General features: G+C 44.1%; 2 protein-coding genes across 2 annotated transcripts; both read left to right on the top strand.

Moving 5' to 3' along the window:
- The first annotated feature begins 215 nt into the window (after nucleotides 1-215).
- Nucleotides 216-3,037, top strand: phospho1 (phosphoethanolamine/phosphocholine phosphatase 1). Its single transcript, XM_056406413.1, has 3 exons — nucleotides 216-765; nucleotides 964-1,053; nucleotides 1,583-3,037. Exon 3 carries the CDS (start codon nucleotides 1,621-1,623, stop codon nucleotides 2,386-2,388), a length of 768 nt encoding a protein of 255 aa, XP_056262388.1. The 5' UTR covers nucleotides 216-765; nucleotides 964-1,053; nucleotides 1,583-1,620; the 3' UTR covers nucleotides 2,389-3,037.
- A 1,008-nt stretch (nucleotides 3,038-4,045) lies between these two features.
- On the top strand, nucleotides 4,046-16,619 carry eftud2 (elongation factor Tu GTP binding domain containing 2). Its single transcript, XM_056407747.1, has 28 exons — nucleotides 4,046-4,131; nucleotides 4,754-4,869; nucleotides 4,962-5,124; nucleotides 5,258-5,336; nucleotides 5,527-5,602; nucleotides 6,581-6,646; nucleotides 6,730-6,765; nucleotides 7,034-7,124; nucleotides 7,223-7,305; nucleotides 7,470-7,636; nucleotides 7,767-7,891; nucleotides 7,985-8,048; nucleotides 8,147-8,237; nucleotides 8,323-8,458; nucleotides 8,721-8,848; nucleotides 9,182-9,375; nucleotides 9,746-9,857; nucleotides 9,949-10,089; nucleotides 10,349-10,450; nucleotides 10,535-10,617; nucleotides 10,883-10,969; nucleotides 11,877-12,003; nucleotides 12,865-12,952; nucleotides 13,113-13,231; nucleotides 13,500-13,594; nucleotides 13,726-13,879; nucleotides 15,983-16,090; nucleotides 16,175-16,619. Exons 2-28 carry the CDS (start codon nucleotides 4,765-4,767, stop codon nucleotides 16,268-16,270), a joined length of 2,916 nt encoding a protein of 971 aa, XP_056263722.1. The 5' UTR covers nucleotides 4,046-4,131; nucleotides 4,754-4,764; the 3' UTR covers nucleotides 16,271-16,619.

Below are 16,619 nucleotides of genomic sequence, written 5' to 3'. Positions count from 1 at the left end.
TGTCTAACAAATGGAGGGACCATATTGCTCCAGTTTAAAAAAAAAGGATTTATTACTTCAGGTATACTTCCTACGATCAGACTCTCAGATGCCGTACAGCTCTAGAGGTCAAAGGTTAAGTAACTTCACAGCAAATTATGTGTTCCCCCCCCCCCCCCCCCAACGAGTTTACGGCCATGCTGACCCAAATCCTGATCATGTTGAAGCAGGTTTTCCACGAACTCAAATGAACTCTTGAGATTATTCACATATTTTTCTGTGACTGCCAATAATTCGCTATGTTTTACCGACGCCAAACAGGATCAACACGACACTTAAAAAATACAGTAAAGGGTGCAGTTGACGTTGGTATTTTCTTAGACCTCTAGTAGAGTGTATTCCCTCCTGTCTCAACTGGCGCTCATACTCTCGTGCAAAGTGTGTGTGTGAGTGAGTTTGCACAGTGACGCAAGAACCAGCACGGACACATTGTGTGGATTTAGCTATTTGGAAAACGGAATATTTGCATTCTGTCGTTCGCTCTCTTTTTGCCTCCCTTCCTTTCCTCCCATTGCTCTCTCTCCTCTTGAAAAGTACCGTGCGCGCGCTCAGCAGGCTGCTATTAAATGGGCGGACTTGGAGGCGCGATCCCGTCCACAGCGGCTCTGGTGGGTCACATAAAAGCGCGCGTCCTACCGACCGACGGACGGAACAATGTCTACTCTCGACGACACCGGATCGGACGTGACCGACACCGGGGATCGGGACCAGCGCGCGTGACCCACAGTAATGCTTTTTGCAAGAATGTTGATAGAAGAGCGCCGAGTTAATTCCAGACTCTGCCTTTGTTGTTGTTTTATTAATTAAAAAAAGTATATTTTGAGAAAAGTATGTTTACTGCAGATAAGGGTGGCTGAGTAAATTTCCAAACGGACTTAGCAGAGGTTCATCATGGTATTCATCACGTGTTCCTCTTCCTCGCAGGAGAACCAGCCGCACAGCTTGAAGGAGTTTGATAGGAAATCGGGAAACACGTGAGATCAGCTGATCCACTGACACCGGCTTCGATCACAGGTATAGGAGGGCACGCACTGCGCGCTCTGTGCCAATGCGGCTGTTGCGCTTGTTCCTCGAATGCAGTTCATTAGCTTGCTTGCAGCATGACAGATCGGAGTATATTCTTACGTCTCTTCTATTCGTATAACTTCAACTGAGCAGGATCCCCCCCCCCCCGCTCCTTACTTTTTTTATTCCCTCACATTGTTTCAGAGACTTCTGGTTAGAAAGTACTGCTTTGCTCTCTTTCAGCAATGGTCCTAAATATTTCAATGGTATTCAAATTATGTTTGTATTTCATATATTAAATCTATATTTTACTCTAGTTTCTACCTCCACCCCAAACCCCACCTCTTTATCTATTTATACATTGATGTTTCCCAGAAATCCTCCTTGGTCTAGCCTCCACCTTCCGTCCTGCGTGGGATGCTGGAAAGTGGGAGGAGAGCAGGAGTGGATATGTGATGCCTGTAACAGTCAGAGCTGTGGCAGTCAATCATGGGGGATTCAATATTCAACTGCTGTTATATCCCACCCCATCCCCCAGGCGAGGGGGAGCCCACCGAGTCCAGACACGCAAAGAGCATGGCCTCCAACTCAGCCAGCATCTCCTCCGACAAGCGGTTCCTCATCTTCTTCGACTTTGATGAGACCATCGTGGATGAGACCGGCGACGACGTCGTGGTGCAGACCGCCCCGGGTCAGCACCTCCCGGTCTGGCTGAAGGACACCTACCAACCTGGCCGCTACAACGAGTACATGCAGCGCGTGCTGGCCTACCTGGCGGAGCAAGGCGTCACCGAGAGCGACATCCGCACCTCCATGGAGAAGATCCCGGCCACCCCCGGCATGATCACCCTCTTCCAGTTCCTGCGCACTCGGCCCCCGCAAGACTTCGAGGTGGTGCTGCTGTCCGACTCCAACACCTTCTTCATCGAGGCCTGGCTCCGACGCGCCGGGGCCCACCCCCTCTTCCACCAGATCTTCTGCAACCCGGCCACCTTCAACCGGGACGGCCGGCTGGTGCTGCGGCCCTTCCACTCCCACGACTGCATGCGCTGCCCCAGCAACATGTGCAAGCAGGTGATCGTCCGGGAATATGTGGCCCGCAGGACGCAGGAGCGGGGCCGCCCGTACCAGCGGGTCTTCTACGTCGGGGACGGAGCCAACGACTTCTGCCCGGTGCTGTCCCTCGGGTCCCGGGACGTGGCTTTCCCGCGGCGGGATTTCCCCATGCACCGGCTGATCACGGAGACCCACGAGGCCATGCCCGGGGAGTTCAAGGCGGTCACGGTGCCGTGGATCAGCGGGGAGGATGTGCTGCAGAGGCTGAGGAAGCTGGTGGCAGAGTAGAGGGTCACGTGGAGACCGAGAGGGGGGGAGGAGATCATTACAAGGGGCCAGTTGACAGGATGTCAAACTCTCAGGTTAAATAGTCCCACAAATTAATGTTAAGGCAATACAACTAATTGTATGTAGAAATAAACGGTCCATCTGAAGTCCGGCTTACACGTGCCTTATCGTCCAGTGTCACGTGTTCAGCTTCTCACGTGTCTTATAGTTCAGCCTCACGTTTTGGTCCGGGGGTCATTCTCAGGACAGGCCCAGTCATCATCAACAGTTAAATGAGAAAGGAAATCGATTGCATATCAGTGCTTTGTTGTAAAGATTTAGACCTACGGTTATGCTATATCTTTAACGTTTGTAGGTACGGACAGTCTATTATAATAAACAATAATACTAATCTGTAATTGGAGATGTTGCATTTAAATGTTATATTTGGTCAGTATGGACATATGAGTGTTTAGGCCTCTAGCAATATTTAAACATGTTAGATGTTTATGCCAACCAATAAATGGGGTGCTCTATAATAACAAGTGTGTTTAATTTATCTGCATTTTTATAATTTTTTAATTTGTCTATCAGTCTGTATCTTTACTGTGTAGGCCAGGCCTACTGAACAATATATTAACACCAGCCGGAATAAAGCCATCAACTGAAACCCTGCCTGTGTCTGCATGTATTATCAAACCTCATCAACATTCACCCACCCTGCTAATCACAAACATGTATCTTAGAAAATGCCATATTATATATTTAAACATCAGTAAGTACTTGTTTTATACTTCACTTCTATGACAGCGGTTGTTTGTAGCACAGCAATCATGTACACCATATAGAAACTGCATGCAAGTTAATGTTAAAGTCCCATGTAGGTACCTAATGGAACAAAGTTTAGAAATCCAAATTATGCAAGTAATGCTCAAAGTCTAAGCTTTCCCGAACATTGAAGTATAGTGTTCTGAGAGTTAAATTATTAATTTTGGTGGCTTTTTTTACCATTAATTCTAATGGGAGTTAATTATTCTAAAGAAACTGCCCTTATCTAAAAAGTATAGTTAGGGTTATATTTATAATTGATGTTATCATAAATAAATGTGCACTACCCCTCAGTGGTGACGATGCAAAACTACATGGCCATCTATTTCACCGGAAAACAGTGTGAGAGTCATTTCTTTATGACAATTATTGTATGTCTGTTATAAGCCCATTATAGCACAGCGGCTATTAATTAAGTTTAATTTGCCACACGGCTATGCTATATTTTCAATGAATTGCAGAGAGATATACTCTTAATCTTTCGGTCAACACGTACAAAATAAAACTTTCTAAATAGTCAGTTTTAGTGGCATACCTTGTCCACGGGATGGCACCGAATGCACGAGTGTCATCCACACACACGCCAAGCTAGAGTAGGCACGCTAATATTTCCGGTAAAGCAATTCACGATAACACGTTTCCATTGAAAGGTGCTGACGTGTGCTGTGACTATGCATATTGTAATAGTATAACATGATTCGAGGTATTGAAGCAAGAAAGCGAAAATATCTGATGTGAAAGGTCGATGTAGTAGAACCCCTCTCCTGTTGGGGGCGCTAGTGAGCCCTAACTGCCCTCATGTCAATAGAAGAAGAAAACCGGAAGTAGTATCTGGTGCGCATGGCGCTTTTTAGGAAATTATTTATCTGAATACGCTCCAAACTTCTATCTCGTTTCGATAATAATCTTTGCTGAGGGCATTATAACAGATCACAGGTGAGTCGGTTTCGTAGCCTGTTAGTTATATGTTACTTCCGGATGATAAACTTCAAGCTCCGTTGATCTGAACTACTGAACTACTGAAACGTCGCCTCCAAGTCATTCATTGCTGTACTTGTTAGCTGACTAGCATGCTAGTTTTTGACTTTGCTACTAACATTGCAAACACAAGGAGATGTTTATTTATAATCATTGAAAACCTCTCACTTAAGACCGATGTTTTTACGACGGAAGTCATCTGATGAGTATCTGTCGTGGTGCATGTTGTGCTACATTGTTAGCATTGGCTTTATTGATAACTTACGCCGGTAACGTTATTTGTGAGCAAACTGGTGAAGTCATCACCGGCTTTTGAAAAAGACCAACACTTAATTCACCTAAGACACATTTGTATTACTAATGAGACGTGAACATGACATAACATTGATAATGCAAATTTAGACAATTCTCGCTGTATCCTGTCCTTCCGTCCTCCACCTCAGAGACAGGTGGTATGGACTCATTTCATCTCCATTTTTGTCTCCGCAAAACTGTTTTTGCATTGGATCTAATTCATATATTGTCTCTAGGAAATGAGCGAAACTATTTGCTATTATTTAACCCATGACCCTTCTTTCAGTTCTCTACAAGATGGAGGCTGATCTGTATGACGAGTTTGGAAACTACATCGGCCCAGAGCTCGACTCTGATGACGATGAAGATGATCTGGATGCAGTGGACAGAGACGTTGACGAGGTAGTCTTAAATATGTCTAAACCGTTGACCTGGTGGTACTTTTAATGCAATATGTGCTAACATGTCATGGTAATTACACTCTCCTTGTGCAGGCTGATGATGATGAAGATGATGAGCCTGCTGATGCTGATGAGGATGTCCCTGGCATGGAGGTGGTGCTGCATGAGGACAAGAAGTACTATCCTACAGCAGAGGAGGTTTATGGACCCGAAGTGGAAACTATAGTCCAAGAGGAAGACACACAACCTCTCACAGGTTAGATACAAAGAACAGTGTAGCCAGATTTACAGTAAAGTACATAGTATTTTTTTTTAAATGCTCTCACATATTTATTATGTTTTGTTATATTCCGATCCATACAAATACTCTTGTTTTCTCTTCACTCCAGAGCCCATCATCAAGCCTGTGAAGCACAAGCGGTTCACCCTGATGGAGCAGGAGTTACCTACCACTGTTTATGATATGGAGTAAGTCATCTTCGTGAATATGCACATGATGCGTTGGTTTTTTTCGGCCAATAAGGTCTGACGATGCAAATGTACATCAAGACAGTTTCTGGTACAACAGCGCTTAACTCAATCTTTTGTATTTCCTATTTATTTACATGTGTTTGCTGTGTGTCTTTCAAGTTCTGATAACCCTTTTCTATCTCGGCAGATTCCTTGCTGATCTGATGGACGGTCCTGAGCTAATCCGCAACGTCACCCTGTGTGGTCATCTTCACCACGGCAAGGTTAGAGCTCGTCTTATGGCTGCATCTCTTTCAGCTTTTTATTTTTAGTGAGGGCAGTGTTTCCCCTACAGTATAGGTTGACTGCTTCGGCCAGGCGGATGTGCTGGCCAGGGCGACCAAACACAATTACACCACACCAAACTCTGTTCAGTCACTTTTCCCATCAGCATGAATAAGACTCACTGCACAACTCTTCATTTAAATGAAAAGCGGGTTCACATCTATTGTGTTTTTCCTTCCTTCAAAAATAAGTGGCAAAGAATGCCAGGAGTTGAGTTCTCATTAATAATAATACATTTTATTTGTATAGTGCCTTAAAAAGTACTCACGGCATTAAGACACAATTAATACTGGCGTGCTAGCTGCACGCCAAATTTGTCTGAGCCCACATGGTCAAATTGCCTCCTAAGTTAAAGACTTAAGAAATGTAACATTTAAAAGTGTATATACATGTAAGAGTCCGGCGCCGTGCCCACTCCACCCAAAACGCACCCGGCTTATTGGTTGAAACAAACTTACTAATGTGCGCAAAACGGCAAAAACACAGAATCTGTCAACTCACCGGACAGTCATTCACTACTGAGCCTGTTTGTAAACGAAAGGATTTCGATATCATCTTCACTGCAGTTTTTCAATTGACTTTAGCAGTTTAGATAACAGGTATGCAACTTTCCGGCTGTTATTACAGACGTAAACTAACCAAAGAGTTTTGGCTTATTGACTGATTCGTTGCATTGCGTTGCTGCCGAATAAATATATATATACCTTTTAGTTCTGGCAGGAGTTGTTGGCTTGGCATCCCGCCTGTTCATTAAGTGATGAATCACTTCACTGCTCTTCTGTGGCATATAGCCAAAGAGGACATGTGTTCTTAAGATGCAAAATGTATGAGGATATGAAGGTTTTGGAGCATATGCTAATACCATGGCTGCTCTTTGGACTCCTCTGTGAATCTAATTCATTATTTTTTCTGTTCAGACCTGTTTCGTGGACTGCCTGATTGAACAGACGCACCCAGAAATCAGGAAGAGAGACGATGTGGATGTGAGTGTCGACTGGAATCATGAACATTATTACACTCTTATTCTGTGTATTACAGAAGAACTAATGTGATTTTACCTTTTCAGCTCCGATACACAGACATCCTCTTTACAGAACAGGAGGTGAGTGGTTTTGTTGTATTGTTCTATAATCATAAAAACACTCACTATATCCTAAAATATTGATTTCCCCTATATTAGACCGACACAGAATTGCAAACATGGAACTATGATCCACAAAAGAATACTGTTGTATTTTACATCTTAACTTTAGTGTGGAGGTTTCAGGAACAATTTGCCAGAAATCATTAAGAAATAAGCTTTGAGCTGATATAGTTAGGTTCCCCCTCCTGCAAAGATTATTTCTACCTTGTGCTTGTTCGATCCATAGAGAGGCGTTGGTATCAAGAGCGCCCCCATCACATTGGTCCTGCCAGACTCCAGAGGAAAGTCCTACCTTTTCAACATCATGGATACACCAGGTATAATGCACGTCTGAATGTGGTGTTACTGAATGTATGTTGGGTGGTTTGTTTTGGTGTATCTCAGCAGAAAGTGAACCTTGTGTCTCCCTCCTAAGGACACGTGAACTTCTCTGATGAGGTCACTGCTAGCATCCGGCTGTCAGACGGTATAGTCCTCTTCATAGATGCAGCAGAAGGAGTGAGTCGATCCTTTTCTTTCTTTCACGGTCTCCAAATCCTGCACGTTTGTCAATGTTGCTCAACCCTAAAAACAGCGCTGCTCAAGTGGACTCACTCAGTGGTACCAGTTATTTTCCACGGCAGATAGTAACTTTGAACTTTGCCTTTTGTATCTCTGCTCAGGTGATGCTGAACACAGAGCGCCTGATCAAACATGCCGTTCAGGAGCGTATGGCCATCACCATCTGCATCAACAAGGTGGACCGGCTCATTGGGGAGCTCAAACTGCCTCCTACCGATGCTTATTATAAACTGCGCCACATTGTGGATGAGGTCAATGGTTTGCTCAGGTAATACTTAAAACCCATCACGTGCACACTGTTTAGAGGGCATGCATAGCTTCATGAGATGTAGTGCTACTTATTGGTGGGGAAAAAAGGTGACAACATCAGACACTTTATGGTCATTTCTCCTTCACAGCACTTACTCCACAGATGAGAACTTGGTGGTGTCTCCCCTCCTTGGAAATGTGTGCTTTGCCAGCTCTCAGTACAGTGTCTGTTTCACACTGGGGTCCTTTGCAAAGATCTACTCGGACACCTATGGTAAGGCTCTTCAGCATGAACTGACACCGGCACGTCCCGTTTCTCATCTTATGCCTCGTGCAATTGGTCAAGTGTTAACTTTGTTCTTCGCAGGTGACATCAACTATAATGAGTTTGCCAAGAGGCTTTGGGGAGACATTTATTTCAACCCCAAAACGTGAGTATCAAATTTGGACTTGATGCTAATATTTAATGCTAGCGATCCTCTCTTCACACATTCTTATGATATCTGCCATCTTCTGTTATTTTGTTCAGTCGCAAGTTCACAAAGAAAGCTCCCAGCAGTAACTCTCAGCGCAGCTTTGTGGAATTTGTTCTGGAGCCTCTCTACAAAATCCTCTCGCAGGTTAGACATGGCAAACACATGTTTGTGTAGCAAAGCAACACAACAAGCCCAATCGCAGACTCACCCAAATCTTCTGTGTGTCTAGGTGGTTGGCGACGTGGACACGTCTCTTCCCAGAGTTCTGGATGAACTGGGGATCCACCTGACTAAAGAGGAACTGAAGCTGAACATCAGACCTTTGCTGAGGCTGGTCTGTAACCGCTTCTTTGGAGAGTTCACTGGTAAGGCGTAATCTTTTGTTTGTCAGTATTTTTATTATTTCTTTGTTGTACATGTAGAACAACGTTATTTATTTTTCATGGCATTGTATGTCTGAGTAAAGTAATATGAACAGTACTGCAGACTCTCAGAGGCACTTTATCTGTCTCGCTGCTTTATTCAATATATCTGCTCCTGAATATAAATTTAATCTGAATAGCAATGATCATGATTAGTAAACATGTTATATCAATGTTAAGTCATTCACACATTTCTTCTCTACAGGCTTTGTGGACATGTGTGTACATCACATCCCCTCACCACAGGAGGGTGCTAGGAACAAGATAGAGCACACATATGCTGGAGGTCTGGACACGGACCTGGGTGAGGCCATGGTCGAGTGCGACCCTGACGTGAGTATTAACGAAGCAGAGCAGGAATCTCCTGTTTAGTGGGTGGTGAGGAGCAGATACGCCAATTAACTGCAAAATGCGGCAATCTCTATCTCGTTATTCCAGCTGCTCATACAGATTAAACCAATAGGCCGTTTTAATTGTTTTGGAATTAGCCAATTTAAGACGATACCAGACATTGATAACAGTTTTCCAAGTTCCTTTAAAAGTCTTGCTGCCTTTTGCCAAAGCCTTCTTGTCTTTGTTTGTTGATTTTTTTGGGAAGAAATGTCACATTCCAGAGGTAAGACTATCTCTCTTGTTTCCTGCTCACCTCTTGCCTCTCGCCCTCAGGGTCCTTTGATGTGCCACACCACCAAGATGTACAGCACGGAGGACGGCGTTCAGTTCCATGCGTTTGGCCGAGTGCTGAGCGGGACCATTCAGGCCGGTCAGCCGGTCAAGGTTCTAGGAGAGAACTACACCCTTGAAGATGAGGAGGACTCCCAGGTCTGCACTGTGGGCCGTCTCTGGATTTCAGTTGCCAGGTACAGTGCAAGGGTTGTGTGTAAATCCATGTAAATCTAGAGCTATTGGTGTACTTATTAGAGTATAATAGTAATATACTGTTTGGGGTCTCATTGAAGAAATACAGACTGCGGTCATTGTCTGGTGTAAACGTGGCAGGTTACATCATCAGGAGATCATGACGTGTCATTCTATCACAAACTAATACTTGAAAAATGTTTTATCTTAAGTGACTCGCTTCTCAATTAATTGTTCACTCAATACTTTTGTGTTCATTTTGATGATGACTTTTACTTATTGGAGGTAAGCTGTGTGTCTGGTTGGAGGCAAACGACTGCGAGGCGGTCATTGTAGTTTTATTTAAACCGCATTGTCCCGTCACCGCTTTAGATACCAAATCGAAGTGAACCGAGTTCCCGCTGGCAACTGGGTTCTAATCGAAGGTTGCGACCAGCCAATCGTCAAGACCGCAACGATCACGGAGCCCAGAGGGAACGAAGAGGTGAGATTGAAGCGAGAAATACCACGGAGAGCTTTTAAAATGTCCTTGTGGAAAACGGCATAGTTTACATTTGTTGTACTTTCTCTGACAGGCTCAGATTTTCAGGCCACTGAAGTTCAACACGGCATCAGTTATAAAGATCGCAGTGGAGCCCGTCAACCCATCAGAGCTGCCGAAAATGTTGGACGGGCTAAGGAAGGTCAACAAGAGCTACCCGTCTCTCACCACCAAGGTCTGTCGCACACAACGACAGCAATATGCTTTCAACACGTGTAAATGTAAATCACGATAGCGGCATAAACTAGTAATTACTGAGGTTACATTCATTCTGTTTTGACTTGGTAGCCTCTTGAAATGGTTCCCTGGGAAATAAAATACGAATATGGATCCTCCAGGAAGGACAAATCTGAAAAGTTAAAACTGTTTTAACAGTAATTGTTTTGCTCCTCAACTGTGTAAATTATGATTTGCTTTCCGTCTTTGTCTCTCAGGTGGAGGAGTCTGGAGAGCATGTGATCTTAGGGACAGGAGAGCTCTACCTGGACTGCGTCATGCACGACTTGCGCAAGATGTACTCTGAGATCGACATTAAAGTAATTATTCTCACGACCTTCGAAAATCAACACGAGTGGAGCCTTTTTGTTCCTGTGTTTAATCGTGCTCGTCTTTGTCCCCAGGTTGCTGACCCCGTCGTGACCTTCTGTGAAACGGTCGTAGAGACATCATCACTCAAGTGCTTCGCTGAGACGCCAAACAAAAAGTGCGTATCATGATATTGTCTCGATCTTATCCAAACATACAATTACAAGAAATCATGCTTTTGGTCAATTATCACTTAACTCGCAGCTCTGATAATTTCCTCTCTCAAAAAGTTTCTTCTTTCTGACGGACTGTCTTGAGACTCTTCGATGTTGTATTTCTTTGTTTGGAGTTCACTTTGTGCTCAGTGTGGAGTCCCCGTCAGCGTTAGTCCTTCCCTATGGCCACAGAATGAGTGATTGACAGCCGTGCGATGTGATTGACAGGAATAAGATCACCATGATCGCGGAGCCCTTGGAGAAGGGGCTGGCCGAGGACATCGAGAACGAAGTGGTGCAGATCACATGGAACAGGTACGATGGAGCGGATATCGCCTCACACACATGGAACGAGTGATCCCTTCATTGAAATGACTTAATGTGCCTTTCATCTTGTAGATTTCCCCCATTTCCTTCTGATATGGCAGTAGCCTTATTAATTTCTCCAGATATTAGAACCACTCTGGCCGATCATTAGTTTAAATTATTTCCTGGGTAAGCATGTATAACGGAGCCAGCTCGGTGATTGGTTCTTTGATTAAATGTGGTTATTGAAGAAGATAGAAAGATATAGGAAACCCCAGGGCTAAAATAGTCCTTTTAAAAAATAAAAAACGGTTATGGATTTGTGTATAATATTTCTAAATCCATAAAGTGTTGCCATTTGATAGCGGCGCTATAAATCAGTCTAATGTTTTTTTCAATTATTTTTTCACTTCGGTCTCTTTTAAAGTTTTGAAAACGTCGTGACAGTAAATATGTATTTCTGCTTCACCATGTCAGTTTGAATGTAAGAAATGCTAAATATAAGATCAATGTTCACTATAGTATAACTCTTTAATCAAAAATAGAAATGGATGTACAGAAGAGCGCTTCTGTGAAAAGTGTTTTGTCATTTAAACCCGTCAATTGATCAGATATCTCAGTTATAGAATCAGTCACTAAAAGCTTGAATGTTCCTGTGACATGGCGAGTGTGTGTGTGTGAGTGCTTGTATTGCTGGAGCGCGGCTTCCTGTCAGTCCTCGGCTCATCTGTTAGGCCATCTGGACCCAGCGGTGCCAGCGTGCCAAAGAAGTGTCATACTTCACACGCCATTAAACTGAACCTCCGCTCTCCTCGTCCATTAGCCCCTCTGCCCCCCCGATCAACCAATCTCCTTAATGTTCCCGCTGACGCACGACGCACTCCTCCTTTCAACCACTTCTGTTTCCTCACGGCAGGAAAAAGCTGGGCGAGTTCTTCCAGACCAAGTACGACTGGGATCTGCTGGCTGCCAGGTCCATCTGGGCCTTCGGGCCGGACACCACGGGACCAAACATCCTCGTAGATGACACCCTGCCCTCTGAGGTGAGTTTCTACCAACCAATCATGGCTGATAGATCTCCGTCTTTTAACCCTCCTGTTACCTTAGGGTCAACTTGACCCCATTCAATGTTTAATGTCGGTGTTCTTTCAGGTCAATTTGACCCCAGGCTGTTTTTCACTGTGTCAAACATATAAGAAATATCAACTTTTTTATATATTTAAAGGGCTATTTAGGTAGTCAACAAACAAACATAAAGTACCTCACACTTAAACTTGGGAAACAATATTAATTCTAATAATTTTCTGGAGGTTTTAATTGCTGGGGTCAAATTGACCCCAAGGGTAAAATATGTCAGTAAATATAAAGGTAACAGGAGGGTTAAACATTGAATGGGGTCAAATTGACCCGAAGGTAACAGGAGGGTTAAATGTCGGTTCCTTTGCTGTATTGTGGAACAACTATTTTCTTTGTGGATTAAGTTTTTGAATACAACATCCCAGAGTCCAAAGAGTCTTAACCAAACCGTTTTATCAGGTCAATAGTTCAAACCCCCAAATATACAATTTATAAACGGAAGAAGCGGTACATCCGTAACTATGAGGAACTAGATGCAACATGTTTGGCGGTTTTGCTTCACAAAAACCTTGAAATTGTTGCACATTGAAAAGATATCATTTCTAATCTAGAACTTCTTACCCGGTGACCAGTAAGTAACTACTTTCAACCTTCAACTTGATGACAATAATGACATTATTTAAAACATTATTATATAAACACGAAGCAATCATAAAACCTTTGTTTGACAAAAATGGAAAAAAGAAACCATGAGAAAGTGAGTCAGGACGACAGAAACATGGAATAGCGTTTTTGTTCCTCTCGTGACGTCTTCTCTTCTCCTGAAGGTGGACAAGGCGCTGCTCGGCTCGGTCAAGGACAGCATCGTTCAGGGCTTCCAGTGGGGCACCAGAGAGGGGCCTCTGTGTGATGAGCGTGAGTCCTCTACTTTTTTTTTTACCCCTGAAACATGTCGGTTTTTACAAGCAAACAGATTTTTTTCATTCCGCTCTTCTATTGGTACCATCGAGCGAACAGGATGATGCATTTTTCCTCCCGAGTGTTGAGTCTCAAAAAGTCTTTCTGCTCCTCTCAGCCATCAGGAATGTCAAGTTTAAGATCCTTGACGCAGTCATCGCTCAGGAGCCTCTCCACCGAGGCGGCGGCCAGGTCATCCCGACCGCCAGGAGAGTGGTGTACTCTGCTTTCCTCATGGTGAGATCCTCCTCCTCCTCCTCATCTGCCACTGGCTCCTCCTGCCTTCATTCTCATCTTTACTTTCTTTAATGTTCCATTATCATGATTACGGTTTGGATTTTGCTGACTGCGTTCTCTTTTAATTGTCGTGCGATATCTTTCCTCTTTCCCAGTTTTGGCATCTCTCATCTCATCTCATGAGGCATTAATGGCTGTCGTCGCCGTACATGGCCCGGCTATACGGCTTCGTCCATCCTTTAATGTGTTGGTCTCCCTTGTGTCACAGGCCACTCCAAGGTTGATGGAGCCCTATTACTTTGTCGAGGTTCAGGCTCCAGCTGATTGCGTCTCTGCGGTCTACACGGTGCTCGCTCGGAGAAGGTTGGCATTCTCATTCTACGAATTTCTCGTATTAAAAAAGGCAGAAATGTAACACGTGGAGAATATCCATAATAATGAAATGCAAGTGTTTGAGCTTTTAAAACTGTGGTCCCGTGTTTGCCACCCAACAGAGGTCACGTCACCCAGGATGCACCTATCCCAGGGTCTCCTCTCTACACCATAAAGGCGTTCATCCCGGCCATCGACTCCTTCGGCTTTGAGACGGACCTTCGCACACACACACAGGGACAGGCGTTCGCCCTGTCGGTGTTCCACCACTGGCAGGTGAGCCAACCAGCTTTCCTTCCCAATGACCAGGATACAGAGGGAAAGCGTGTCTTAATGCACGTGATGCAAATAGCAGACGGCACATCGAGATGAAGTATTGGTGCCAATTCTCCAGTTGGATGCCATTGAGCCGAGTGTACGTTTCAGGAGTTATTGTTCTCTTAATTGGTCATCTGGCTGTTTAGAGATCCCTCTCTAACGCCGTTTCATCGACTCTTCCTTGGAAACAATGTTTTTTATTATAAATCTGCTCATTCCGCGTTTTTCGTAGCAATTTTTTTTTTGTCGAAAATATTGACTGGTAAGGAACCAGACTTTTATATTTTGTTGTCGCTGTCATGGAATATAGACAAGATTGGAACACATCATTTAACTTCACGTAATACTCATTTTTATAAGTCAGCAGACATGGGGATGAATTGTTATATAATACATGTCTGATTAAATTAGTTTTTTGGCTCCACAGCTTATTTTGGACTTGCAGTTGTGAGAATACATGAACTAAGAAATCCCAATATTTTATTTATTATAAGCATCGTAAACATTAAGACTTTTTTTTTTGGCATGATAAAATAAAAAAAGCTCTGTAAAGATGACACACCTGATCCTTAAATGTTGTAGCTTTCTGTCACGAGCACCACATAACTGGCAGCGTGTGCAGCAGAGTGTCAAACCTCGTGCTCATGTCTGCCACTCTTGCTAAAATGCTTCTGATGTGGTTTGTCGAGTCATTAATTTTTAAGTAGAGTGTAACTGTCTGTGTGTGTCTGCACAGAGCTGTGTCGGGGGAAATAAACCCCTCTTATGGTAGATGAATACCTCATGGCAAAGTCATCCATGTGGAAGAGAATGTCTCCTCAGTGCACATATTCAATGTGTTTTCCCCCTGAGGTGAAAAGTGTGAAACAAGAAACATCAATTATTTATTTACATGATTCTACAAACCCCAAAGATTGTTCTAGCTCGTGTTATCATGTTTTATCGTACTGAGCAGTATATTTAGCTTTTATCATTTAGCTGTCATTGTGGTTGGCATAGGAATATCTTTTAAGTATAAATCATAACACCATTTCTTTATATACTTAATATAAAGCAAGGCACTAAGCAGTTGCTCAATCAGATTTTCTTCTTGGATTATTTCTGAAATGTTTTGTTCATCAGCTAAAAGAAGGTTTTTTGTTTTTTTAACTTCCTGTCGTCACGTGGCCAAGTGTGATGATTTATTTCCAGATCGCCTTCTCTGGGGTTGTTGGTGCAGAACAGGAAATACCCTTTTCCCTCCCCGACAGCACTCCTCGGGTCCAAAACCAATCGCCTGATCAATTTACCGTCTGAAGGGCTGCTGCAGAGTTTGAATCGGACCCAATCAACTCTCTGAATCTTCTCCTCCGCTCCGGGCGTTAACGGACGTTATTCCTGTCGGCACGTATTGATTGAGCTGCCCTCGAAAATCAGAAGAACAGGGGAGTCCCTGAACTGTGTTGTTTGCCCCAATAAACTGGAGAGGCTCTGTGAGCCTCCCTCATTAGTTTGATGATGTGTTGCATGCAGGCGGCACCGTGTTGAGTTACAGCGCTCTCCCATCTGTTGATTGGGCTTCATCCGCTCCATTGATTTATTTGTTCCCGTTTAATCTTCCCCCGAGGACGGGAACGTCTTATTCAGCCCACTCTCCCAAATGTCCTCCTCCACTCCGTCATGGATATTTGATACTTTCCCCCTCAATGCAATGAAACATGTCGTGTTGGTTTTTGCGGTGAGCTCCTGAAGGAAATGGATTTGAGTGACTCATTTTAGAAGCACGTGACCACTTCGTCTAACTCAACCTGCTCACATTGCACTGGTCACAAACTGAAGCAGTGGCACTTTTCACGTTGCTTTTCCATCATGTTGACGGACGCACTCCTGACTCGAAGAGTCGGACAGACTTCCAACTGAATCAGAGATTTAGTGAAAGGTCGGAGCCGCGATTAGAAGTGCCCACTCAGTTTGTTGGAGCTCAAGATGATTTGTACGCTTGACGTCGTCGCGCTGCTCCTCAGAGGACGCTGCCGTGGGCTTCTCCTCTCTGGGTTCACGACATTTACTATTTCCTTTCAGATTGTTCCCGGTGACCCGCTGGACAAGAGTATTGTGATCAGGCCTCTAGAGCCTCAGCCGGCCCCCCACCTGGCCAGAGAGTTCATGATCAAGACCCGAAGGCGCAAGGTGAGCCTTTGCTCGCTTCCCCTTTTATCAGTGGAGTTGTCGTCGTATCTTCTTGCCTGATCTCACGTGTTTGTTGTTCTTCAGGGTCTGAGTGAGGATGTGAGCATCAGCAAGTTCTTCGATGACCCCATGTTGTTGGAGCTGGCCAAGCAGGACGTGGTGCTCAACTACCCGATGTGAGGCGGCACACCGGAAACGCCAAAGCCTCCACGAGTCGCCCAACCTCAGTACAGTCACGCAAAATCCATAACGGGATTACAGCGGTTCTTCTGGATCTCAAGAGACTCCATGGCTCTGTTGTTAGTACCTGTAACAAAGTGAGAACACCTGGATCCATTCAGGCTGTCAACACACTGCAGAGGTTTTGTTGTGTCATCTTTCTTCTTGTATTTTTATTTTTTATATGTACAAATTGCCATTGTTTTTGTAGAATAAGATGACTTGGAAGTGGGTTTTTTAAAAGAAATGGGATGTCATTGGTCGAGCATGTTTCTGAATAAAAGAAGTTTGTGTAATTCAAAGAAATCTG

The sequence above is a fragment of the Pseudoliparis swirei genome, chromosome 23 (assembly GCF_029220125.1).
Source record: "Pseudoliparis swirei isolate HS2019 ecotype Mariana Trench chromosome 23, NWPU_hadal_v1, whole genome shotgun sequence".
NCBI lineage: Eukaryota > Metazoa > Chordata > Actinopteri > Perciformes > Liparidae > Pseudoliparis > Pseudoliparis swirei.
This window is presented reverse-complemented; position numbering and strand designations above follow the sequence as displayed.

What these genes read in the sequence shown, in the direction of transcription:
- eftud2 (XM_056407747.1), top strand. Translation starts at nt 4,765, where the DNA reads ATGGAGGCTGATCTGTATGACGAGTTTGGAAACTACATCGGCCCAGAG. An exon ending in CTTCTTTGGAGAGTTCACTG is followed by an intron (nt 8,459 to 8,720) that starts GTAAGGCGTAAT and finishes TCTTCTCTACAG; the next exon opens with GCTTTGTGGACATGTGTGTA. An exon ending in ACCCGTCTCTCACCACCAAG is followed by an intron (nt 10,090 to 10,348) that starts GTCTGTCGCACA and finishes TTTGTCTCTCAG; the next exon opens with GTGGAGGAGTCTGGAGAGCA.
- phospho1 (XM_056406413.1), top strand. Translation starts at nt 1,621, where the DNA reads ATGGCCTCCAACTCAGCCAGCATCTCCTCCGACAAGCGGTTCCTCATC.